We start from the raw sequence: 26807 nt of genomic DNA on the forward strand, positions 1-26807 counted from the left end.
TGCAGATCTGTATTTTTGTGTGTGTAAAAGTAATGTATACTCTTGGTAGAAGAAAACAAAACTAATACCACAGACATCTTTAAAAGTAGCAGGTCGGTATTCTTTGTCTCTAGTGTCACTTTCCAGCCTGTGAAGCCTGTGCTTATGACCTTTAGGTCCTTTGCCTATGTGACTGATATCAGGTGCAGTGGTTGTCACTACTGCTTCTTTCCACCACCTGCTCTAAGAGAATGCACATGGAAGGTTTGCTCAGGTCCCAAAAGATGAGAGAACAAGGGACCTCAGATTTCGTGGAGTCCTTCCTCCCTGTTATTCCCATTCATTTAGGGCTTCTAGCTAAGTGCTGAGGGCTTACAGTGCTCTGGCCCAGTTCTGGGATTGGGGGAGGTGACATGACAACATCCATACCTTTTTATCATGTGCAGCTTATGTGGCCTCAGGAGTCTGAACACATTCTATTAAGTATGACAACCTGTCAGCCTTTGTTTACTATATTGTCTGTTTACTATATTGCTTTTGTTTTTGTATTTTAGGAGTGTTAGCAAGTAAAATCAAATGTTTTGAATTGTATTTTAAGAATATAGAAAGTTATGAATGTGCAAAAGATACCTCTTTCAGCATTTTAGGTTTATAGGCTATGGCAAGTTAGATATTGTAAGATAACAGTTCAAGATTTTCTTTATTAACATTAGCAAAGTACAAAGTATGTACTATTGGTTCTTCATCTTTGGTGGGGTGCTGCTAGGGATTGAACTCAGGGGTATTTGACCACTGAGCCACATCTTCAGCCCTATTTTGTATTTTTTTATTTAGAGACAGGGTCTCACTGAGTTGCTTAGCAGCCTCACCATTGCTGAGGCTGGCTGTGAACTCGTGATCCTCCTGCCTCGTTCTCCTGAGCCACTGGGGTTACAGGTGTGCGCCACCACACCCGGCCTACCTATTGGCCTGTCACACCCACAAGTCCTATATCCAATAATCCAATCATCCGAGGATCAAAATATTTTTTAAAAATTTTGTATCTGTACTGCATTCATTCTAACTTAATCTTGTCATCATCTGCATAACAATACAGTATAACCATTATTTGCATAGCATTTACATTGTGTTATGTATTGCAAGTTACCTAGAGACGACTGAAAGTATGTGGGAGGATGTGTGTAGGTTATGTGCAAATACTATGTCATTTTATGTAAAGGACTTGAGCATTTATGGGTTTGGGTATCCGAAGGGGTTCCAGGAACCAATCTCTCATGTATTGCATTTCTTAATCTTTGTTTTCATTTCAAATTAGAGCAATCAGATGGTTTATGCAGAAGATTGGAGAAGGCTTGTATTAGTCCCAAACCACAGAAGCCATGGGATAAAGATGCTTGGGAAATCCCTCGAGAGTCCATTAAGTTGGTGAAAAGGCTCGGTGCTGGACAGTTTGGGGAAGTCTGGATGGGTAAGTATGGCTCTCTGGGGGTGACATCCTCTCTACAGGGGATGAGAAAGAAGGGCTGAAGCCAGTTTCTTTCAGCCTCTGAGCCAGACACTAGATTGTGTCAGAAGCATCATTTCTTTTACTTTCCTCTGTCCACCGGGGGCTGAGAATTGCCTTGCAGAATCTATTGGCTTCAATTCTTGCTCTTCCTTCTGATTCAGTATTTTCTTCATGTTCATAAGGAAAGGAGTAGTGGGTGTTTACGTGAGTGTTTCGTTTGCTCTTTCATGATTCTCTCATTGGATTCTCTGGATGTACATTCGCATCCACTTAGGTTTAGAATCCACTGGCTTAATAGGAAATTTCACATTTTTTGCAGTTTGAGGGTCAACAAGAAAGTTTCCAGAGCAGAGCACAGTAGCACACACCTGTAATCCCACCTACTTGGGAGGCTGAGCCAGGAGGATCTCAAGTTCAAGGACAGCCTGGGCAACTTAGTGAGACCCTGTTTTAAGTTGGGCATGGTGGCATACACCTGTAATTCCAGTGGTTCAGGAGGCTGAGACAGGAGGATCGTGAGTTCAAAGCCAGCCTCAACAATGGTGAGGCACTAAGCAACTCAGTGAGACCCTGTCTCTAAATAAATACAAAATAGGGCTGGGGATGTGCTCAGTAGTTGAGTGCCCCTGAGTTCAATCCCTAGTACCAAAAGAGAGAGAGAGAGAGAGAGACCCTGTTTTTATTTTGAGACAGGGTGAATAGCTATTTCCATGGTAGAGTACCCCTGGGTTCAATCCCCAGTACCACCAAAAAAAAAAAAAATTTTTTTTTTTAAATGCTCAAAGTCCCATCATTTAAGAGTTCTTCTTTAACACTAAATATATCCTTCTCAGCCTGGCAAGAAGTGCATCAGTACCATTAATTAGAAAGTTAGTGGCTTTCTCCAATGAATTCTTTTGACTCGTGTCTTTTTCTAAAGTTTTTATAGTGAATATGAGTTTGTTTTGTAATAAGAATTAAGCAGGGTTGTTTTTTTCTTTTCTCTGGAGTCTGTACACATCTGACTGGATCACTTTCTCTGTGCCAGCTTTGTGTTAGTGAAAGCAAAAGTGATTTCCAAGCAGAAGGGGCAGCTGGCATTTAAAACTGCTCCAGCCCCAAGTGAGCAGGAACTGAGAACTTCCAGCCTACTGCAGCCCCGGGGTATGTCACTGCCGAGCAGAGACTGTGAGGGAGAGGTTTCCCCTCCAAAACCCCAGCCCCTGGGACCATGGCTTGGTATACTTTCTCCTGGAGCCAGAATGTCTTTTAAATATGGGAGTTGCTGACCCAGCCTGTAATTATTGCTTACTGCACTGTAAATCTGAGCTCACAAAATTGGTAGAATTCAGATGACTCATAATTGTATCACTTCACATTCTTCGTTTTGGTTGGTTTGTCTCAGAACTGGCTGGGAGTGTCCATTCCATGAGTGCTCTTGGTAGAGGTGGTCCCTTCCCGCATCACCATATCCTCCTCCTTACTTCTCTCTTTTTAAAAATTAACATGAAATTAACAGAACATAAAATGAATCGTGTTAAAGTGAGCAATTCGGTGGCATTTAGAACATTCGCATACTGCGCAAGCTCCCTCTCTGTGTAGTTCCAAAATAGCTTCATCAACCCCAAAAGAAACATCATACTCATTAGGCAACAATTCTCTGTTCTCCCCTCAGCCCCTGGAAACCACCATTCTACGTTATATCTCTATCGATTTGCCTATTTGAGGTGCTTCATATCAGTGGAGTCATAGAGTGTTTGTCCTTTTGTGTCATTTAGGTTATTTCACTTAGCATAATGTTTTCAGGGTTCATCCAGTTACAGCATATATCAGAGTTTCATCCTTTCCTGTGGCTGAGTAATATTCCACTGTATGGATATGCCACAGTGTTTTTATCCATTTATCTGTTTATCCACTGATGGACATTTTGCTGCTATGAATGTCTATGTACGAGTTACTGTTTGGACACATATTTTCATGTCTCTTTGTTTTTTTTTTTTTTTTAAAGAGAGAGTGAGAGAGGAGAGAGAGAGAGAGAGAGAGAATTTTTTAATATTTATTTTTTAGTTATTGGCGGACACAACATCTTTGTTTTGTATGTGGTGCTGAGGATCGAACCCGGGCCGCACGCATGCCAGGCGAGCGCGCTACCGCTTGAGCCACATCCCCAGCCCATGTCTCTTTGTTTTATACAGAGTGTAAATACTGGATCATACTGGATTTGTCTATGTTGAACTTTTTGAGGAACAGCAAAACTGTTGTCTGCTCATTTAAAAAAAAATGATTTGCCATCTTCTTTTTACCCCTTGAAAGATTTTTATTTATTTATTTTTCCAAATACACAGAAATAGGGGCAGGAATAGTATAATGAACAAAATATACTGCTCACCTCGATTCACGAGTTGTTCATACATTGCTATATTTACTTCATCGTGTGTGTGTGTGTGTGTGTGTGTGTGTGTGACACACATGTTGTTGAGCCACTTGAGACTAAGTTGCACACATGAGGACTCTGTACTCCTAAATTTCTTAAGCATGGGTTTCCTCAGATCAGGGCCATTATCTTACACAACACTGTGATCACATTCAGGAGATTTAACATTGATACATACTACTATCTAACATAGAGTTTATATTCATATTCAAATTTCTCCTATTGTTCCAATAATGCTGTTGTGACTGTTTTCACTAACCTCTTTTCCTCAGTGTATTTGCACTTAATTGACATGTCCTTAATCTCCTTTTTTGGTTTGTTTGTGTGGTTTTTTCCCCATTGTTGTTTTTGTTTTGGTACTGGGGCTTGAACCCAGGGGTGCTTTATCTTGTCATTGTCCTTTAGTTTGAAACAAGGTCTCTTTAAGTTGCTGAGTTTAATTTCCTTTAATCTGGAACAGCCCTGTGTCTTGTCTTCATCTTATGACACCCACATTTTGTAGAACACCAGCCAGTTGTTTTGTAGAAGGTCCCACAATTTGGATTTTTCTAGTGCCTCTCCTGGTGTGGCTCAGGTTGTTCCTTGGGGAATAGGATGCTGTGTTCTCTGTGATCATCAGGAGGCACAGAACACTGTTTGGTCCTGTTCTTGCTGATGTTCTATTTGGTTTTAAGGCAGTCCACCAGATTTCTCCATGGTGACTTGTAAGTCCCTTTTTAAATTAATAAATAATCCACGGGGAAAGTCTTCAAAACGGTGTAAAAGGAACTTTCCCCAAAGAGCTTTAGCACAGCATGCTCATTTTTAATTCTCTGCCCTTTTAGAAGCTGCAACATCACTCTAAAGCTGCATTCTTTCCTCCTTGCTTAGCTCCCTAAACATACCTGCTCTGACCTCCGCAGCTCACATTAGGAGCTTCCTCTCCCTGGCCTTTCTTTTCAAGGGTTACCTCTTTATTGAGAGTTCTGGCAGGAAAACACATTACCCAAACTGCCTTTAATCCAGGTCTCTGCATGCTCCCTCCTCTATGTTCTTAGTGCATTTTTGCATGTTTGACTCTAAGTCTGGGCTGTACAGTGTCCTCATGCTCTCTTCCAGGTGCATTTTCATTGGTTTTCTGACTTAATGCAGTAGCACTATAAAAAAGACATTGTTAGCATCATAAAAAATGATTAAAAAAATATTTAAAAAGTCACCTCAGGTCACTCAAAGCAATGAGAAAGCCAGGCTGTTCTGGCATCTCACTGTTCTGGACTCATTTGTTTCCTAAGTTATCTACAGGTGAACTTGACTTCTCTCACCTTGGTTTCCATGTCAGTGAAATATGCAATCAATCATCTCATCAGCTGTTCAGAGGAGCCATGAGATATGTATCTGAAGTGTTTCCCAGAGTCTGGCTTTGGGTGCTCCGTTTTTATTATTTTCATTTTTGCATGCTTGACTCTAGTCACTGGAAGCTGTATTTTGATGGATTCTTTCCAGTCTCGGTCATGAAATCAAACTACAAATAAGGAAATTAGACCGTTCTGGGGATATTTGTCCATGAAGGAATTGCATGTCTACCATTAAGAGAAATGTAGAGGAATTTAACGGGGGTGTCTTCATTCTCCTGAAGGTAGTCGTCCTGCATGTAAAATGATGGTTTGGAATTTCATTCCACCTTTTCAGGTTTAGCTTGAAGCCAGGATAAAGGCAGAGAACTGCATGCAGAGGGATAAATCACCTGTACCTGAGAGATAAGTAACAGGAAGCCAAGTCCATGCAAGTCCAGTTGCTTGAGTGGATTGTGTGTGTATGAGTTGTATCTCAATTAATGCCATTTTTAAAAGTGCAGTTGCTATGTCAGAAATGCTATTGTCAGCTGCGTGGTCAGTGCAGCTTCCAGAGGGTACCTGGTGAGGGTCAGGGCAGACTTTATCTCGTGCTTCTCTGTACCAGTCAGGGTCAGAGAGTGTTAGAAAACTTAAGGGGCCTCAATAGTGAAACAGGAAATTGGCTTTTTCCAGGGGATTCTTTTGGCTCATCAATCTTTTTCTAAAGTTTTATGCCCTTCCTCCCCCACCCCGATGATCTGGGAAGTTATCAATTTGAGGGGAAGAGATTAAGATAATCCTCTTGTATTTTCTTAACATTTTTTTTGAGGGCTTCTAGCAAATAGAATGATAAACTCTCTACCAGCTCCATGGTGGTAGTGCCCAGATCTGACATTTACCTGCCCAACTTGCCCATTCCAAAGAAACCAAGGGTTGAACCAGCAGAAAACCAGAAGCAAGACTGGGGACAGGGGAGCAGCCTACACTGAAGTCAAATCATGTACAGCCCAGTTCTGTCTTCAGGACTCAAGCCTGTGCTAAAATTGTGCACCTGGACTTTGGCCACATGTGACTGAGAAAATTCTTTGTGTCCACAGCTCATTCCCCCTGTCCACTCCTCACCCTTTCCTGTTCATGGGCTTTCACTGTGCCATATGCTAAATGTTTGCCCTTTGATTTTAGAGAACTTTAATTTAGCATGCTCCCAGGTGCCTGGGAGAAACTGGGGTTTAGAAGAGAGGAGTGGCAGAGTGTTGGAAAACATGTAATTTTCCTACCCAGTGTGTTATTTTAAAATTATTTTTAATGGTACATTATTATGATACATAATGGTGGGATTCAGTATGCCATATTCATACATGCACATAACATGATTTGATCATTCTCATTCCCCAGTACCTTCCCTTTCCCTCTCCTCCTCCCTCCCTGTTTGTTTATTTTATTCTACGGATCTCCTTATTATTATTATTATTATTATTATTTTAATTAGTGCACTATGATATGATTATATAGAAGCAGGGTTCATTGTGTTCTATTTATACTTGGACATAGCACAACTGGGTAGATTTTGTTCTCCAGTACTCCCCATCCTCCCATACTCTAGATTCCCTTCATCTACTCTCTTAAGTAAAGAAAAGGGGCAGGGAAATCACAGATGGAGTCTCATGAAAATAGAGTGTTACTTTTTATTTAAACTGCCTGAATGACAGCGAAAATCTTATGAAAAGGCATTGGATAGATTTGCTAATAATGATTTTTTTAAATTGTGGGAAAGTACGCATGCAACTTATATCTTCACCATTTTTAAGTTCACAGTTCGGTAATTAAGGACATTTGGTGTTGTGCCCCTAACTTCCAGAATTTCTTTTCATTTTATGAAACTGTATTAATTAACACTAACTTCGCACTCTCCCCTCCCACAACCCATCGGCAACCGTATGCTACTCTGTCTCTATGAATTTGACCATTCTGAGAACCTCAAATAAGTGTCATCTCACAGTATTCGTCTTTTAGTGACCATCTTATTTTGTTTAGCATAGGATCTTGAAGGCTCTTTACATTACAGCACATGTCAGAGTTTCTTTCCTTTTCAGAGCTGAATAGTGTTTCCTCCTATGTGTGTTATCAGTTTATCTATTCACCTGTCAATGGGCACTCAGGTTGCTTCTACCTTTGGACTGTTTTGGATAATGTCGCTATGAACAGGGATATATAAATGTCTCTTGGAGACTCTTTCAGTTATCATGGGTATGCACCTGGGAACAGAATTTCTGGATCTTACGATCTTCTATTTGAATAATTTTGAGGAATCACTGTACTGTTTCCCACAGTGGCTCCATCAGATGACATTCACTTTGAGAGTGCACAGGGGTTCAGATTCCTCTACATCCCCACAACCACTTGTTATTTTGGGGGTTTTGCAGGGATGGTTTATTTGGTTGATTGACTGGTTTTTTTGTTTTTTCTTTTTTTGACAGTAGCCATTTCAAGAAATGTAATGTGCTGAGTGTCTCATTGTGGTTTTTAGTTGTAAATGGATACAATATCTTTATTTTTATTTATTTATTTTTTTTACATAGTGCTGAGGATCGAACCCACGGCCTCACACATATGAGGCAAGCGTTCTACCACTGAGCCACAACCCCAGCCCTCATTGTGGTTTTGATTTTTATCTTTCTTATGATTAGTGCTACCAGTACCTTTCTGGGCATACTGCTCATTTTTGTGTCTTCCTTGGAGAAATGTCTATTCAAGTCCATTGCCTTTTTTTTTCCCTAGTACTGGGAATTGAACTCAGGGGTACTTTACCACTGAGTTACATCCCCAGTCCTTTTTCTACTAGACGGGATCTTGCTAGTTGCTGAGGATGACCTCTTACTTGCAGTCCTCCTGCCTGAGCCTCCTTAGGTGCTGAGATCACAGGCATGCATCTCGACACCGGGCTTATTTTTTAGAATCTTATTGCTTATTTATACTAGTAATGTTTTAAAAGAGAGAGGTAGAACAGCTTTATCTAAAATGGGGCTAAAATAGAATATAACATACTGTAACCTGTGTACTGTTGAATGAAATGATATGGATAAGCAGTCTAGTTAGCCGCAATCAAAGAATGGTAATTATTAAATATTTAATATTATTATAAAGAAAATATGGTAAATTAGTATAAGAGCTATAATTAGAAAAATTACCTAGGATTTTTCCCTGAACAAAAGTTATCTGTGTCTTTAAATCATCCTTTTTTAAAATTTTGGGATAATAGTGGATTTGTATGTGACACCAGGAAATAATACAGAAATGAAAGCACATGCTTACACAGAAATTTATACATGAATATTCATAATACCATTCATTATTGAGAATAGCCAGAAAGTGGAAACAAACCAAATGTCTATCAAATACTGAATGGATAAACAAAAGGGGGTACACCTATTCCAGGGAGTAGTCAGCAAAGTAGAGAAAACAAAGAACTGGTGCATTCTATGGCCTGGGTGATTTTAAAACTCTATGCTAGGGGAAAGAAGCCTGCACAAAACAGCCTGTATTGTATGTTTCCATTTATATGAAATATCTAGAACAGGCAAAGCTATAGAGACAGAGAGCAGGTGACTAGTTGCCTAGGGGTAATCAGAGCACAGTGAGAGTGACTAATGAGTACCGTGTCTCTTTTAGGGGTGATGAAAATGTTCCAAAGGTGATTGTGCTGATGGCTGTACAATTTTATACTTCAAATGGGTAAACAGTAGTATATGGATTTCAATGAAATTGATATATATATATATATATATATATATATATATATATATATATAGAGAGAGAGAGAGAGAGAGAAGAGAAGAGAAGAGAGGAGAGGAGAGGAGAGGAGAGGAGAGGAGAGGAGAGAGGGGGCGCAGTGGGCTCCCAGTTATCAAGAAAAGAAAACAAAAGAAAAGGAAAGAAGAAAATTTGACCTGAGATCTTTTTCCAATAGGGTCTGCGAGTTTGGCTGTCAGCCAGGAAAATCTCTTCTTAATTACTGAAATAATTTCAATCTGTTGAGCACAGGAATACTGGGAATAACAACAAAAGAGTAGTGATTGGTGATGCTATTGCTGTGTGTTTCTATTTGACCATCCAAGGGTTGATGGTAGAGCAAGTTCTCGACAGTTTCGAGCTGTCAGAAATTGGTTTTTATTTCTCATGTAATAAGCAGGCTAGCTTTTCTCATTAATAGAAAAAAAAGCAACCAATTTAAATCATATCATCGTCAGCCAAGTGAGTTCATTTTTGTCAAGCATGAGGAATTGTTCGTAGGCTACCTGTCACATTTTATGGCCTGATTTTTTTTTTTTTTTTTTGGTTTGAAATACAGAGAACAAATACTAGGAAGTGACCTGTCCTCTGGGGAAAGAGGTTAGGTGGGGATAAAAGAAAGAGGTGTCCCTGCCGCAAGCTGTTTCCTCCTGTTTGTGTGATCCTCTTGACATCTGACTTGGGCGACATGTTTCCTCTGTGGATTCTTTTATTCCCAGGGAACTGTCCAAGCAGTGAGGAGATGGATGCTGTTTCCTCTTACCGCTTGGTCTATGAAAAGACTTTGTGGAAGAAGGGAGACCTTTTAAGTGGCATTTTGCTTGATACATTCTTATTTGAGCCAACTACATTGAAATTAATTACCTGCCAACTTCCAGTCAAATGCATACATTTTTTTTTTTAAAGCTGCCCTCCACCTTGTGGTATGTGGGCACTTTGTAACAAGCCAGTCATGGCTGGAATTGGGAGTTTTCTCAAGTTGTCACATCATCTGTCTTTGTGGCCAAGTGAAACTCCACAGGAAGTTCTTTACTACTTTGAAAAATATTATTTTAAAAAAGCATTTTCATTCTGCAACAACAGCTCAGATCTCCAGATCTGCCCTTCATGGAATCTTCAACGACAGGGGAGTATCTCGTAAGGTATGATTTGATCCTTGTGCTGAATGGAAACCCTGCCTCTGGAGTAAGGATGAAGACCCTGACTGCCTTCAGTACTGCAGCCTGAGAGATCCCTGAGTAGAAGCTGCTGCTCTCTTTGAGCTGCGGGACACAGCTGTTTAGACACTGTTGGTCTCCAACTCCTTATCAGCATTTTTAATGTCTTCAGCAGCTGCAGTATTTCCTGGCCAGTTTTTCCCTTAACCCTTGGAATGCACTTTTTTTTTCCTTCATCCTTTAAAAGTATGTAAATGTCTCCATAACCCCCATTATTTGTAAGATGACAAAAGAAGAGCAGTCTTGTTTCTGTAACTTTTATTACCTTGCAATGTAATGAGAGGACAGGAAAGTGCATAACACACAATATTCAACTTCATGAATATTCACAAAATGAAAGCCTGTGTGTCCACCACTGAGATCACAGGGAGGAAACTTGCCAGGCCCCAAATGTCCCCTTACCCCTCCTCAATCACAGCTTTGCATGTTCTCCACAGATATCTGCTACTCTGACCTTTGCTATAAAATTTCCTGGCTTTCTTTTTCTTTTTCTTTTTTTTTTAAATGCTGGAGATTGAACCCAGGGCTTTGTGTTGCTAGGCAAGTGCTCTACCCCTGAGCTATGCCCCCGCTGATGTTTTTCTTTTTTAAATAGTTTTACTACTTTTATATTGGTGACATATGTATCTCTAAACAATATGGTCCGGTTTGGCTTGTTCTTGAGCTTTATGTAAATGAATTGTACTGGATGTGCTCTATTACACCTGGCCTCTTTTCCTAGACATCTTTGTGTATTTCTTCATGTTTTTCAGTTCAACTATCGTCATAGCTATATGGTGTTTGTTGTATGTGTATTCTGGACATGTAACAGTTTGTTTGTTCATTTCACTCTTTACTGTTGAAACTGGAGTTATTCCCAGGTTTTGGCTACTAGGCACAATGTGCTTGGAACAATTTTTGTGCTGGTACAGGGTGTGTAAGTTTCTCTAGGGTGACTTGGAATCAATTTGCTGGACTGTAGGGTACAGTCAGCCCTCCATACTTCCATGTCCACAGATGCAAGCCAACTTAGATGGAAAATATTTGAGGAAAAAAATTGCTCTTGTATTGAATAGGTACAGACCTTTTTCCTTGTCATCGTCCCCTGAACAATATATGAGGCATTTACATTATATTAAGTCTTACAAGTAATCTAGAGATGATTTAAAATATGTGGGAGGGGGCTGGGATAGTGGCTCAGTGGTAGAGCTCTTGCCTCGCATGTGTGAGGCACTGGGTTCAAGTCTCAGCTCCGCATATAAGTAAATGAATAAAATAAAGGTTCATTAACATCTAAAAAATATTTTTAAAAAAAATATGTGGGAGGATGTGGGTAGGTTAGATGCTAATGCTATGTCATTTTATATAAGTCAGTAGTCATTGTGTACTTTGACCCTCCTCAGATTTTGGTATCCTTGAGTGGTCCTGGATTCAATTGCCTGAAGATTACCTAGGGTTGACTATTTATGAATCTTCAACTCTACTAAATACTGTCCAGACTTATTTTCTAAAGTATTGGTCTCAGTTTAGATGCTCACCAGCAATGTGTAAGAGTTCTTAATAGTTTCTTGATTGACCAGTAGAGTTATACCCAGAAGGATGTGGTCAGAGCAGCACAACTGGTATGTGGTCCCTTGGAAGGAAGCTACAGTCAGCCCCTTGGGCCCCTTGGGATATCATTGCAAAAGTTTGCAATTCAGTCTCACTGATGCACGGAAAAGAGCACAGAAAAGCACCTAAGGAATCTGTCCCAGGGTCTTCCCATGGGCAGGGGCTCACCAGCAGTTGATATTGTCAAGCTGGGCAGTGATGTTTTCTTGTGGCTTTGTTTGCATTTCTCTGATTACTAATAAGATCGAGTAACTTTCATATGTCTGTTAGTCACTGGAATTTCTTTTTGAGATGCCCACCCAAGTCTACTGATTTTTCTGTTTTACTTACTGTTTTATAAGAATCATTTACAGATTCTGGACATTAGTCTCTTTTCAGTTGTGTATGTTATGGAGAGTGTGCTTTCTGGCTATGTTAGGCCACTGATCTATTTATAAATGAATAAAAAAATTGTAAAGGAATCTTCTCAATTCACATATAATTTTAAAGGGCTTTTGCTGGTGGAATTTACTTTTAAATTACCTTCAAGATGGGTAGAAAAGGCCACATTGCTTATAATCGTGGGTTTAGATGGCAATTCAACTTAATATGTTCATGATTCTGTTACTTGACGTAGGTTGTAGCTTTTGAACAGGATCTGGACAGTTTTATTTTTTCCCCAGCTTTCTATTATGATCTTCTTCTTATGTTCTAACATTTATTTTATACTGAGTTCTTCATTTTCCTATAGGGTGCTATAAACTATTGCTATGTATAAACCAAAGTGGAACAAAAAGGAAACATTTTAATAAGTAAATCAATCCCCCCCCCCCCAGTACTTGGGATAGAACCCATGACTCTGCACTAGCTGTACCACTGAGCTACACCTCAGCCCTGAGAAATCAGTCTTCATGATCAGGGATGACTAAATGGCTGTAAACTAATACTTTTTCTTGCCCATTTGAGGGTTTGAAATTAAAAATAACTACTTTTATTTAAAAAAAAAAGATCTCAGTCTCATTGACAAATTTATTTAAAGTAGAAAAGAATAAGAGAAAATGCAAGTCATCCCAAATTCTACCACCCAGAGGTACTCCTGGTCTGACTGAGCCTGCTTCCTGTCATCTCTGTTTATTATACACATACAGATGTTACTGTGACCCCCAAAGGGGAATTACCACTTCCACGACACCTTTTTTAGGACAGGTACTTGCAAAACTTCAACACACCAGGTAGCAGTAACCCATGGGAAGATTCTAGGGTATCACCAGCAGCACCTCCCTCCTCAACTTCAGTTTTTACTCTTCCAAAAGAACCATGGAAACCGAGACAAAAGGGAAGGGCATAGTGATCATTTCTATTTCCGCTTTGCCAAACCACTGAGGAAAGGTTTTCCCAAGAGAAAAATCAGAATTAAAATTCGGCTCCTTTCATTGAGCACAGAGTCTGCCTAGCTCATAAGTTAAACCATGCTGGGTTTTCCCCCCTTTCATTTATAATAATTAAAAATAAATAAATGATAAAGAACTCCTCTAAAAATATAAAATAGCCCATAGTTGCACCCTTGGAGATAGCCAGTATTCATTGTATACTTTGGCATATTTTCTTCCACATCACATGTGTGTGCATGTGTGTGTGTGTGTGTGTGTGTGTGTAAAGGATTATAAAATACATAAAGATTTTTGTTTATTTTGGTCTTGGATAACATTTTTTGATATTTATTTTTTAGTTGTAGTTGGACACAATGTCTTTATTTTATTTACTTATTTTTATGTGGTGCTGAGAATCGAACCCAGGGCCTCATGCGTGCTAGGCAAGCGCTCTACCGCTGAGCCATAGTCCATCCCAGCCCTTGGATAATATTTTTTAATCAGAGGAAAATATGAGACCTCATGATGGAGTGCAAATAGATTCATTTTTTACTATTATAAAATCCTTTGATTTTGAGTAATTTTAGATTTTTTGTAAAGAAAGTATGAGAATTCCCATGTGTCCTTCACCCAGCCTCCCTGATTTTAATACTGTCTAGTGTTTTATCTTGGGCTCTCTCTGTCTGTAACTAAATATTTGTCTAACTCTGCCTCCAAAAGGGAAGTTTTTAAATTTACCATTTGATGTGGCATGCCCTGCTGTCTTTTCGCTTCCTAGGTTACTATAACAACAGCACCAAGGTGGCTGTGAAGACCCTGAAGCCTGGCACCATGTCTGTGCAAGCATTCCTCGAAGAAGCAAACCTCATGAAGACTCTTCAGCACGACAAACTGGTGAGACTGTACGCCGTGGTCACCAAGGAAGAGCCCATTTACATCATCACCGAGTACATGGCCAAGGGTGAGTGGTCCCAATACCCAGTGCTTCAAAGGATGTCTGATCCACAGTAGAACGTTCAGATGCTCAGAGAATACTCATCATAAGTAATCCATGTTATCAAATTGGTGAATAGTCATCCTGTTTTCTCTGCATCTGCCTACATATGCCTATGAGCCCAATAATAATATCCTACACCTATCCTCTCTCTTAAGACTGCAATAAACAATTGTCAAATAAATGAACACACATTTCAAAGAAGTCCTTGAAATTCTAAAACTAGCTCATTTTTTTTCATTGACATTATCTAGAGATGTTCAAGGTGTCACTTAAAAATTTTTAATAAAGTGGGGATTTGGCTTCATGGTAGACTGCTTGCCTGGCATACAAAAGAAAGTTAAAATTGAGTTGAATTCTTATGCAATCATGGAATCTCTGAAGAAGAGGTTCCAAGCAACCTTCTTTTCTTCTTTTGTTATCACCTTCAGATAAAGGACTTTATATTACCAGCTTTCTTCCTTTATTCACTTCTGATTCAGTAGAGATACTAATAAATTCTCAAATAATTTTTAAAAATGTCCTCAGAAGTAATGAATGAAGAGAAGAAAGTAATATGAACAATAATCCAAAATTAAGTCATCTCATACATGGTGAACTTTATAGTGTGATGTCATAGCCAAATAGGTTAGAAAGATGAATAGTGTATTTTCTTATTTAATATCTGTTAATATTTCGGCATAGCAGTCAGAGTCCTTCCAAAAATGGACATTGTTAAACAAACAAAACCAAACTAAGCCTATATGGCCTGGGTTGCTATAGCCCAGGAAATAGGCTCAGAGCCAGACATTTGTAGGAGTTCAGCAGATATTATCAAACTAATTAACTAATAGCATTCTAAGTAATATATATACATACAACTTTTCCTCATAACAATACCTAGCATTTATTAAACACTTACTATGTACCAGATGGTTCTGAATACCTTGCATGGGTGATGTCACTCAATCTCTTCAGAAATATGAGGGCTAAGAATATTTCCTATGTAACATTTATTGAGCCCTTTCTACCTGCCAAGCACCACGCTGAATGCTTTAAATCTATCCCAAGTACATCCTCACAAGACCTCCAGTATGTGCCTATTTTATGGAGACTTTGCTAAACTCAGTAACTTGACCAAAGCTACCCAGGAGGTTAACTCTTATAAGTACAGGGGAAAAATAGGTCTTGTTTTAGACATGATACCACAGGAAATAAAAGAGTTTTTCTGTTGACACACTCCTGTTTGGGTAGGCCAAATATCTTTTTTTTTCAGGGTAGAGTTCATTTATCAGATACTCTTTTTTTTTAAAGAGAGAGAGAGAGAGAGAGAGAGAGAGAGAGAGAATTTTTAATATTTATTTTTGTAGTTCTCTTCGGACACAACATCTTTGTTTGTATGTGGTGCTGAGGATCGAACCCGGGCCGCACGCCTGCCAGGCGAGCGCGCTACCGCTTGAACCACATCCCCAGCCCCTCAGATACTCTTTTTTAAAAATTTATTTATATATGGCAGTGGAATGCATTACAATTTTTATTTGAGGGTCTATGGCATGTACAGAGCTCTGTACCTTTTGTCAGATACAGACAGGTACACACCTATAATCCCAGCGGCTTTGGAGGCTGAGGCAGGAGGATCATGAGTTCAAAAACAGCCTTAGAAAAAGCAATGTACTAAGCAACTCAGTGAGATGGTGTCTCTAAATAAAATACATAGTAGAGCTGCGAATGTGGCTCAGTGGTCGAGTGCCCCTGAGTTCAATCCCTGGTACCCGAAAAGAAAAAATAAAGATATAGATGAGGGTGAGCCTAGCCAGGTGTCTGCTAAAGGCAGGTCCTCTATGAGGATTTACTTGCCAGCTTTCTATTCCAGAAGAGCCCACTAAAGATCAGGTGGATGTAGCAGCCTCATGATGAGGGCAGATACTCTTAAATGCATTGTTTCAGACACCTAGAAAGAGAAAAGCAGTGTCGGCCATTCTCCTTTCTCCCCTGGATCATGCACTATGTTTAACAGATTGGAAGGGACTGGGTTTGACCAACATCAGGAAAAGGCTTATAACCATACAGAACTGCAAAGCCCGTCATCTGTCAGTCTTCCCCGATATCATTGAATTTTGCCTGGGTTTTTCTTCTTGCATGTTTGAACTATACTGCCTTGTTCTTCCTCTGTGAACAGGCAGTTTGCTGGATTTCCTCAAGAGTGACGAAGGTGGCAAAGTGCTGCTCCCGAAGCTCATCGACTTTTCTGCTCAGGTAAGGTATTAAGAAGCCCACTGTGTGTGCAAATTTGGAAAGACCTTACTTCTTTGAATTCATGATGAAATCACTATTCCAGGGAGAAGGAATTTCTGGCGAATAGTTCCTAGTAGTAATTATGAGAAAAAGACCTTCCAAAGTACACATCCTTGGAGATAATAATGGGACTTTTCACATATGTCCAGATTTGACTTAGATATCATTTTTTTTCCTTTCTGTTTTTGTTTTTTTTTTTTGGGGGGGGCGTGGAATATCATCTTTTATAAGACAGATAAACCTCTTTATGCTTATATCATTTCCCCACAAATCATATAAAGAGTGCTGAATCAATCAATTTGCTTAGCTTTTTGAAGAGGCAATTCCATACAGTTAAGAGCAACTTCTAAATCATGCGTGTTTCTTTAAGTTCTAAATCTAAGACACTGATACTTGTAAGTCCTCAGCATTCTTGGAAAAGCAGGAACTATGATTCCTTCTCTTTTCCTGCTCTTTCTCTTCTCACTCTTTCTTGTTGGGCTATGTTGTAAGGATTCTGAGAAATATTCATTGGTAATGGTTTTAGTACTAACCTAGAAGTTGCCCATTTGTTCACTTTGGAATCCCATGCATCCTGGAGTGTATTTAAGAGCAGAGGCAGATTACCCAGAAACAGAGCCATTGTGCCTGGTACATCAAGGAAATGCACATATGAACAATTCCAGCTATTGATTTTTAATAGTTTCATCATATCTCTTAGTCATATTCAGTAATTGGCTTGATTTATTCCTCAATGTTGGCCATGGGTTGCTTATTCTGGGAAGGTCATGTACCATAAAACCCAATGTATGAAGCAAAAGAGACTTACAGACATCTAGGAAAGGATAGGTGGCCTTTATGATCTTCAATTTTAAAATCTTATTAATTTTTTACTGGTACATTATAATTTTACATAGTAGTGGGATTTATTATGTCATTTTGTGCATGCACATAACATAATTTGCTTAATCTCCTTCCCCAGTACCTTCCCTTTCCCTCCCCCAATCCACTTACTCTACCAATCTCCCTTCTATCATTATCGTTTTAATTAGTATATTATCATTATATACGTGAGCAGGATTCACTGTGGCCTGTTTGTACATGAACATTGCATAATTTGGTTGCTTTCATTCCCCTATACTTCCCCATGCCCTCTCTTCCTCCCTCCTGCTTGGTCCTCTTCCTCATTTCTGTTGGTCTGTCTTCTATTTTCATGAGATCACTTTTTTTTTTTTAATTCCTTTCTTTCTCAGCTTCCACATATGAGATAAAACACTTGACCCTTTTAATTTCTGAGTCTGACTGATTTCACTCTGCTTGATGTTTTCTAGTTCCATTGTTCTACAGAAATGAGATAATTTCATTCTTCTTTATGGCTGAATAAAACTTCATCATGTATATATACCACATTTTACTTACCCACTCATCTGTTGAAGGACACCTAAGTGGATTGCATAACTTGGCTATTGTGAATTGTGCTACTGTACACATTGGTATATACTATAGTATGCTGATTTTAGTTCCTTTGGATAAATACCACATATTATTTATTGAGTCTAACATGCTCAATCCCCCTCTTCTATTGGTCTGTGATCTTCCTTTCTTATTCCCATTTTTTTTCCCTTGGACCCGCTTTTATTTGGACAATCTTTGAGGCCTTCTTGGGAAGATGAGATCAAAAGAATGAATGGAGCACACAGGGAAAGCACTTCAAGTCTGCTTGAACACATACTCTGCAATATTGTAGGCAGACCTGGAATTCAACATCCGGAGTAGAGTTTGTGTCCTGGATCTACGATTCTGTAAATAGCTGTACCATTTTCAGGAAGTCCTTTGCCTCTTTGGGTTGGTTTATTTGCCTATAAAACAGAAATAGTCATCCCTACTCTGTGAAGATGTTGAGGGTCAGATCATGTGAGCTGATATGGAGGCAGGTGCCTCAGAGCTTGTCGGTGGATGCTGGGAAAACCCTCCCAGTAAAGGTCTATGAGGAAGTTACCCTGCTCAGTCATCATCTCAATTGCTGGAACTTGGCGAGCTTTATAGCTTCATACTTCATTTGGGTGGGAAATCCAAATGTGATCTAGAATAGCACCATCTGACATAAACAAATTATTGTGGTGAAGCAGGTTGGGGCGAGGTGGGGGTCTGTCATCCCTGCCTTCTTAACCCTGAACTTGAACTCCCTATGTTGCCCCATGAGCATTTCCACGAGACTCCAGGGTTGCCAGGTTTGAAGACCACTGCTCTGCAGCAATAGGAAGGGTAACATGTTTGGGTGCAGCTCTGGATCCCATGTAGATAATGAGGCAGGAAATGAAGAAAGCAGAAGTCTGATAAATTTGTATCACATTTGACACAGATAAATGAGGCCTCTACTTGAGTGGTGGCTTCGATGTCTCCTATTGAATGAGAGCCTTGAGGAGTACAGTAACAATTTTTCATGCTGGACAGGGATGTCCGGGAGGCCTGAGTGGTCCTCACCATTCGTTCCAACTGTCTAAGGGTCTGATTTGTGCCCACAACACTACAAGGTAGAAACTGCACACCTCAGGATGTGTACTATACCCAGAGAATGACTTCTTTTGTTGTGTGGCTGTTTTGTGTTTGATTTTTGCATAGGTTTTTCTCATAAAATGTTATTGTGGCATAGTCAAAGTTTTTAAGGTCCAAGTCAGGTCTTCATTAAAATCATGTTTAATTAAGTTAACAGAATATGGATGTTTTAACTGAAAGATTATGTTTTAACTTTGTAAATTACCACTATAATCAAACAATAACTTTTTCTAACTTAGAAACAAGTGGGGGAGGTCACTTTCTAATCTTTCATAGCTTGCAAGGAAGATGATCAGAGTCTGGCATTGACCATGACCTTCAGACTGTGGATTTCATGCAGCCAGAATGGACTCTGCTGTGATAGGACTGAGCCTTCCTGGTGACAGGAGGGACAATCAAGCCATCAAAGCTGATCTCCATCCAAGCCAGTTGACCAAATCCAGATACTTATTTTTCTGTCCCAGGGTTTCTTTCCTGGCAGTGGCCCCTGTGTAGAACTGATAGGACATGGTGGGGCATAGAGAGCAGTTTCAGTGAATGGATTGTTAATATCAGTGGGAGATCACAGGTCAGCAGCAGCCATGAAGACCTGGGTACGTGGAGTTAGCACAAAATTCATTCTTTTTTCCTTTCTTCCTTCCTTCCTTCCTTCCTTTTTTTCTTTATTTTCTTGAACCCATGGCCTCATGCATGCTAAGCACATGTTTCACCTCTGAGCTACACCCCCAGCCAAAATTCATTTTCTTTAAAACCAAACACTAGCTCTTTGAGTTCATCTTTGTTCAAGGTGCAAACCCCACCTAAACACTTTCCCAGTCCTTCCCTAAAGGTGGAGCTGGTGAGATCACCTTTGGCCCTACCCTGAATTATTGGCTTCATGTACTTGCGACTTTTCTTCTTATAATACCAACATGAGGGGACCTACCTTTGACGACAAGCAGTTGGGCTTCTCTGCTTCAACCTCAGTCTCAAATCACATCCCTCACACATCCACTTTCTGTTAACTGTGCCTGACACCTCACCCAACTCTAATACCCCCAATTCCCTTTATACCTTGTAAAAATTCTCTATACAAAAAAAAAAAAAAAACTTTGTACTTTTACCTCTTCCTCTGCATCATGAGTCACTAGTTAACTTTGTCACTTTTCCATAGTGAATAACTTGAGAATAGTTAATATTCATAAGGCTGGCCCGTGCTGATAGCTGGTGCTCAGATACTTAGATAATCCAACCTATTCTCCACATTTCCCCATCCTACTCTTTAGGGTAGAAATTTAGGGATAAATCAGAAAAAAAATGGGCATGTCCTTTTGACATTGGAGTCCTAAATGAATAATTGGTAGGTTGTACAATATGTTAATGCTTGCTTTCTTTTATGTAAGCATTGTCAATAGGATCCAGAGTTGGAAAACTGAAAGTTCACAGCAGAATATTGCTAAAAGTCAGCCATTTCTCACAGCAAAAAAAAAAAAAAAAAAAAAAAAAATTGGTTACTGGGAGTAGAAATAAGTAGGTTTACTTAAGTGCATCCTCAGAAGAAGAAGGGGACAGACTGAGGGGCAGAGCTGGGACTTTTCCCACTGTTTCTGTCTGGCCTCTTCCTCCGTTGTCCCATGACCCACTTCCCCATGCTCTACTTTTCTCTCCTCCACCTCCCTACATATCCACTGAGACAGGAAGTGGCTGGGTGCACATGACAGCCTCCCAGTTCATCTGAGAGCTGATGTCATCACTTCCTGTCTCAGGATGAGTTCTGAAATGCTTGTCAGAGCCTAAGCATAATCTGCACCTCCAACCATCCCTGTGCTTACACTCCTTCTGCATTTGATGGAGATGAAGAAGGTTGGACTGGGTCAGATTTGCCCACGGCTTTTCCTCCTTGTACAAAATGAAGCAATCTTGTGCTTTTTTTCTGTATTGAAATAAGAAAATCGCTCCTTTGCAAAGTATGTTTGACATTTCAGAGTAGAGACTGCGTATCCCTTTCAGCCTTTACCCCAGGTAAGAGAAGAAAGCTGAATTTGGAAAGGAGGGAGTTGGAATTGGTGGGAATTTCCTTTACCAGACATGAAGATGGAATCATAGACTTGTAAAACTGAAAGGAAAATGTAGTGCAGAATTCACAGTGACACATGGAGGTCAGATAAATCATCTTGTTATTCAGGCCAAGTGAATCAAAGCATTTGTTGCTGTTTAGTGGCAATATCTCTGAAGTGCTGACATGACCGAAAATGAAACAGACAATTATCTTTCAGCAAACTGTAATAAAAACTGCAAGAGGAGAATAGTTGCTATAATCATGGCAACAAGTAAAACTGATTTTGAGTTCCTTCAAGTTAATAAAGCACTATGCTGCCATTGTCTAATTTGGGCAAATTATGTTATTTAACCTATTCTTACAGATAAGGAAGTAAACTTGGACTTGACCAAGGTTATAGAGCTAGTGGGTAGAATTGCTGGGACTTGATCCTACATCTTCTGACTTCAGACTTCTGGCTCTTTCTCTGTATCTGAATGTTATCCCATGATCAGAGCTGCTTCCGTGATCATTTTGCACCTGACAACACTGTGATAAGCATTTCCCCCCTTTTTAAATTTTACCTATCAGAGTTAATGATTTCCTCAGCCTTTTTAACCCCAAATATCTTTATTGTAAAGATATAGATCTTTCTATCCTGCAGCAGTCATACTTAGGATATGCCACATTTGAAGTTGGAAATTGGTAAAACAAAGAAGGAAGAAAACCTCAGTCCATCCATGTAACTCTCTACCTTTTTGAGTAGGAAGACCTTTAAACATCTGAGCTTTTAAGTACATCCTCATTATTTAGATTGGGAATCCTTTGTCATAAGTCCAGGTTGGGACCTCCCCAGTCCCACATTAATGGTTGGTAGTGAATCTGGCCTGAAAGATCCAGAGGTGGATGTTCTCGAGACATTTCTAGAGTGTTTGCCAGCATCATCCGATGTGGGACTCCTCAGCCTGTCTCCTTGTAAGGAACCTAAGAGGTAATTTAGGTTTTCATTTTGTCTGCTCAAGACTATTCTCCAACATCACCTCCCCATCACCTCCACTACTCCATAATATCTTGTTATATATTCATACCTGAACACAATATAACAAAATATATATATATATGTTCATATATATATATATGAATATATATATATGAATATATATATATATATATCCTCATCTTCAGCTAGTTTGTTTTCAAAACCTTTATTAATATTAACCTTTGATTGATAATGTCCCATTTAGTTTAATTAAAGAAAGGGAGAGTTGCATTGAGATATTTTATGAGACTCAGTGGTGGGTGGAAACTTCCTGATCAACCTGGGTTCTTTTTCCACCAAGAGACCTCATCTCCTCCCCTCTCTCTTAATCTCACCTCTTGACACAAGATGTTCAGACACGCTTCTGTGTTAATGTCCCTGCACTTCTGTCAAACAAAAGGGCCTCCTCAGAAGGGAAAAAGACTGGCGCTAAAGTGGAAATCAATTAATTCCATAACATAATCTGAACTGGATAAAGGGGCCACATGGCGATCAGGACATTGTGTCCCCTTAGTGTACATCATTAAGGAGCTGTTGCATGGAGACCATAGATTTCCCAGCATATATCTTATACAGCAGATCAGACCTTTTAATTTTTTCTTTTAACAGAGTGTAAGAAATATTGCCATGATTTTGTAAATGGAACTATAGATGATGTTAGTGGTGGAGAAAACACTGTGCAGAGAGCAGGAATCTTCCTTCTGCCAGGGAAAGTCATTTCAAGGGCCCAGAGTTCTCATTTCATCCTTAAGATGACAGGCAATGTCAGGTTTCTAGCCTCAATTCTACCATTCCATGACTGAGAAAAACCTTCTTTTTCTTTTTTATGGGAATCATAATGATTTTGAGCACATTCAGATGGCATCGATATGAGATATGTAAGTTACACTCTAAATAAAGGAATAGGAATGTGTCATATTAATGTAGTGCCCAGATGGCAGGCATATGGGTGATTTATCTTTTTTTAATCAACATATTTTAACTGATGTATAATGATTGTACATGTGTATGGATGCAGTATGATATTTTGATACTTGTATAAAATGTGTGATAATCAAAACCAGGTTAACTAACATTTTCACCTCCTTCCTTAAATTCTTATTTATTTGTGGTATGAACATTCAGCATCCTCCCTCTTACCTATTTTGAAATGTACAATTAACTATTGTTAATTATTTTTTTCAACTTCTATTGTCTTTTTAAATTTTTTTATTTATTTTAATTAGTTATATATGACAGTAGAATGCACTTATATACTTTGATATATCACAATAGATGGGATATAATTCTCATTTTTCTGAGTATACATATTGTAGAATCACATTGGTCACACAGTCACATACATAAAGTAATCATGTCTGTTTCACTCTACTATCTTTCTTATCCCCACATCCCCTGCCTTCCCCTCCTTTCACTTCCCTCTACCTAATCTAAGGTAATGCTATTCTTTTTTTTTTTTGCATTAATACACATATATACCACAATTTTTGTGTCTGTTTGTATATAAAGTATGTCGACATCCAATTTGTGTCTTCATACATGTACTTTGGATAATGATGTCCATCACATTCCACCATCCTTGCTAATCCCCTGCCCCCTCCCTTTCCCACCCACCCCTCTTCCCTAACTAGTATTCATCTATTCCTCCCATGCTCTCCCTCCCTACCCCACCATGAGTCAACCTCCTTATATCAGAGAAAACAATCGGTATTTGTTTTTTGGGGATTGGTTGACTTCACGTAGCATTATCTTCTCCAGCGCCATCCATTTACCTACAAATGCCATGGTTCTATTCTTTTTTAATGCTGAGTAAAATTCCATTTTGTATATGTGCCACATTTATTGTTAATTATAGTCACCCTACTATGCTATAAAGCACTAGATTTTTTTATCCAACGTATTGCAATTTGGGACCTGATTCTATTTATCTGTTTTCAATAATGGATTTGTCTTTGACTTAAATATTGGCCATGAAAACTTATAAAATGGACATATGAAACTAGAATCAATTTCACAATTACAAAACTGCATGCAGTTTCTTTCTGAAAAATGGGAAAAGAATAGGCAATTGTCATTTCAAAATAGTATAAAACAGGAACTCTTTTTTTTTGGGGGGGGGTAGATGGGACAAGATAGCAAACAAGGCAGAAAAATTTGTTCTTGTTTTAATTTTGATTAGGAAACTTTCTAGCACCAATAAGAAACTTTTAGCTAATATACAGTAGAGATAGTAGTATTTTTGGCCTTTGTGCCAAATCTGCCTCTTATCCTGATGTTATTTTGCCCAGAGTGGCAATTTCTGGTCAATGCTAATGTAAGTTACAAAACAGTTTCCCTTTGGGAAATCCTGCAAGGCTAAAATTAAATTAAAGTAGCTTAGAGATTGGCAAAGGTCATTACCAGCTGCTCACATAGAAAGTGGAGGTGAAGGCACTTTGAAGCGATCAGCAGTGTCAATTCCAACAAACCTTTGTTTTAAGCCTGTGGCTTGCTCGCCCTGTGTCCCCCTCACCCATGCTGTGGTTTTCTCCCTCCCACAATGTGCACTGAGCACAGCCAGGCTCTATGAACAAGACACATCCCCGCCTCCAGGAGTGAGTGGGTTGGCAAGAAGATAACAGGAGAGATGGTGGACTGTGGCCAGAGCTACCCGGGCAGGCCCTGGAGGCCACTTTTAGAGCACAGGGGAAGGACAGAACCCAGAGGGGCAGTGTCTCAGGCAGACAGCAGGCTTCCTGGAAGAGGTGATCCTAAGAACCAGGCTCAACCGCCCTATCTTAGGACAGTGGGTAGACAAAGACAGAGGTCTTCCATTGCAGGAACATAAGGGCACAGAAAAGGGGACTCAAGGGGTTGCAAGTGGGAGCACATGATGAGAATGTCGGGTGGGAGGACACCAACGTAATAGATGTGGACATTAAGGAAATTGGAAGCATCATCAAAGCTGAGTTATAGAGGAGGAGTTGTGAACTCGTTCATGGATAACTCTACTTTGAAAGTGATCATATTCAGCAAATAGTCTACAAAACTTATAGTAGTTTCTCTCTTTCAGTTACATTTTACCTTCAGTAACTAGTCAATGCTATTTGGATTTGGATAATATGTATTTATAGCCACCCGCCCCACTGTCCTGCCCCGCCCCGTGCACGGACACATGTTCTCTTTGGAAATTGGTCTCTTTTGACTATTGGGGAACTTCGGGCTCTTTGCCTGTTGCTCTTCTTCAGGAATTCATTTTTTTTTCTTTTTATTGGTGCATTATCATTCTAATAATCTACATAACAGTGAGATTTCTTGTTATATATTCATACCTGAACACATTATAACAGAATAATTTAGTCGATTTCATCCCCCAGTATCTACCCTTCCCTTTCCACCTCCCTCTCCCCTCTCCCCCTCCCCCATTTTTGTGATAAAATATGTATAACATAAAATATATCGTTTTATCATGTTTAAGTATAATACAGTTAGTGGCATTCAGTCCATTTACACGGTTGTGAAGCCAAACCATTCATCTCTAGAACTCTTTCATCTGCCCCAACTGAAACGCTGCACCTGTTAGACACTAGGTCACCTCGTGTCCTTGGCCCCTGACAATACCCTTCTAGCATCCATCTCTATAAATCTGACCACTCTGTGTATCTCACCAATTGGATGGTTTTCATCCCTTCAGTGAATTCCCACCATACTTAGAAAAATTCTGGATGGTCCCTGCCTTCTTCAGCTGTATAGCTCACCAAGCTCCTTCCTGTCTTGGCAGCTATCCCACACCCACTTCCTAGAAGCAAACACCCGTCACTCCATGCCACACATCCTTCCTGTCCAGAGATGACTCCCCTTCCCTTCCCACTGAAAGCAATTCCATCCCAAATGCCCTGCCCACTGCATTCTTCTCTATCTTGACACCTGTCCGTTTCTCCCAGAAATTCCTTCCAGAAATTTTTTTTTAAGTCCTTGTTTACCTTTGTATCCCCAAGCACTTAGCACAGGGCCTTATATTATAGTAGGTGCTCAATAAATATTTGCTAATTAATCAACCACTTAAGATAGGGACTGTCTACATTTAATTTAAAACCATAAATTTTTAATTTTCAGCCTCATGCAATTCTGAATGAGTGACTAGAACACATGTTGTTTTAAAGGTTCTCTGGGTGACTTCAGGTGTGAATAAAGCATGTTCTTCCTTGTTCTCTAACCGTGGGTTTACTTTCCTGCACAAAACTTCTTATTGGTCAAAATAAAGTGAGACGAAAAGAAGGAAGTAGAATATGAGCATCTGAGCCACTGAGAAAAGACCAAGAGTCGCTCTGTTTCACATTCCTTGTGCCATAAAGGACACCAGGAGGTATGAGGAATTAAAAATGAGATCTTTGACTCTGAGGCTAGTGGTGGCTGCATTTAATTTGAAGGAAAGAAAAACCACACCGGAACAGGTTTTTCCTCCCTTTGTGTCACTCGGGGCCTTTGGTGGCCTCTTCTTGGTGCTGAGCAGAGCCTGACTCTGCAATTCCCGGGGTGAGGGCAAGGCCAGGATTTCTAGCCCTTGGGAATTTTTCCACCCCCTTCCCCGGCGTCTACAACGGAATGGCCCAGGTCAGAACCAGCTCCTTGTATGTTTATTGATTAGGATGCTCTTTGGAGTGGGTGTTAGTGGTGCAGAGTGCAAACCAGGGTGTGTCTTAGCTGCAATTTCCTTGCTATATTACAAGAAATTGCACTGCTTGATCCTCTTTGCCAGTTCCCATTCTCTACCTCACATCCCTGGGCTCCTCCTTCAGCTCTGTGACTCAG

At 39.7% G+C, this 26807-nt stretch overlaps 1 protein-coding gene across 4 annotated transcripts in view; it reads left to right on the forward strand.

Moving 5' to 3' along the window:
• The window catches only part of Lyn (LYN proto-oncogene, Src family tyrosine kinase), a 128331-nt gene that overhangs the window by 75734 nt on the left and 25790 nt on the right, over window positions 1-26807 (forward strand). For all 4 annotated transcript variants that reach the window (XM_046428481.2, XM_046428480.2, XM_058574011.1 and 1 more), the window contains 3 exons: window positions 1295-1447; window positions 13936-14118; window positions 16310-16386. In XM_046428481.2, coding sequence (XP_046284437.1) covers window positions 1295-1447; window positions 13936-14118; window positions 16310-16386 — 413 coding nt within the window. The remainder of the gene's footprint in view (window positions 1-1294; window positions 1448-13935; window positions 14119-16309; window positions 16387-26807) is intronic.

The sequence above is a fragment of the Marmota monax genome, unplaced genomic scaffold (assembly GCF_021218885.2).
Source record: "Marmota monax isolate L192 unplaced genomic scaffold, Marmota_monax_Labrador192_F-V1.1 WCK01_AAM20220418_F8-fsc00044, whole genome shotgun sequence".
NCBI lineage: Eukaryota > Metazoa > Chordata > Mammalia > Rodentia > Sciuridae > Marmota > Marmota monax.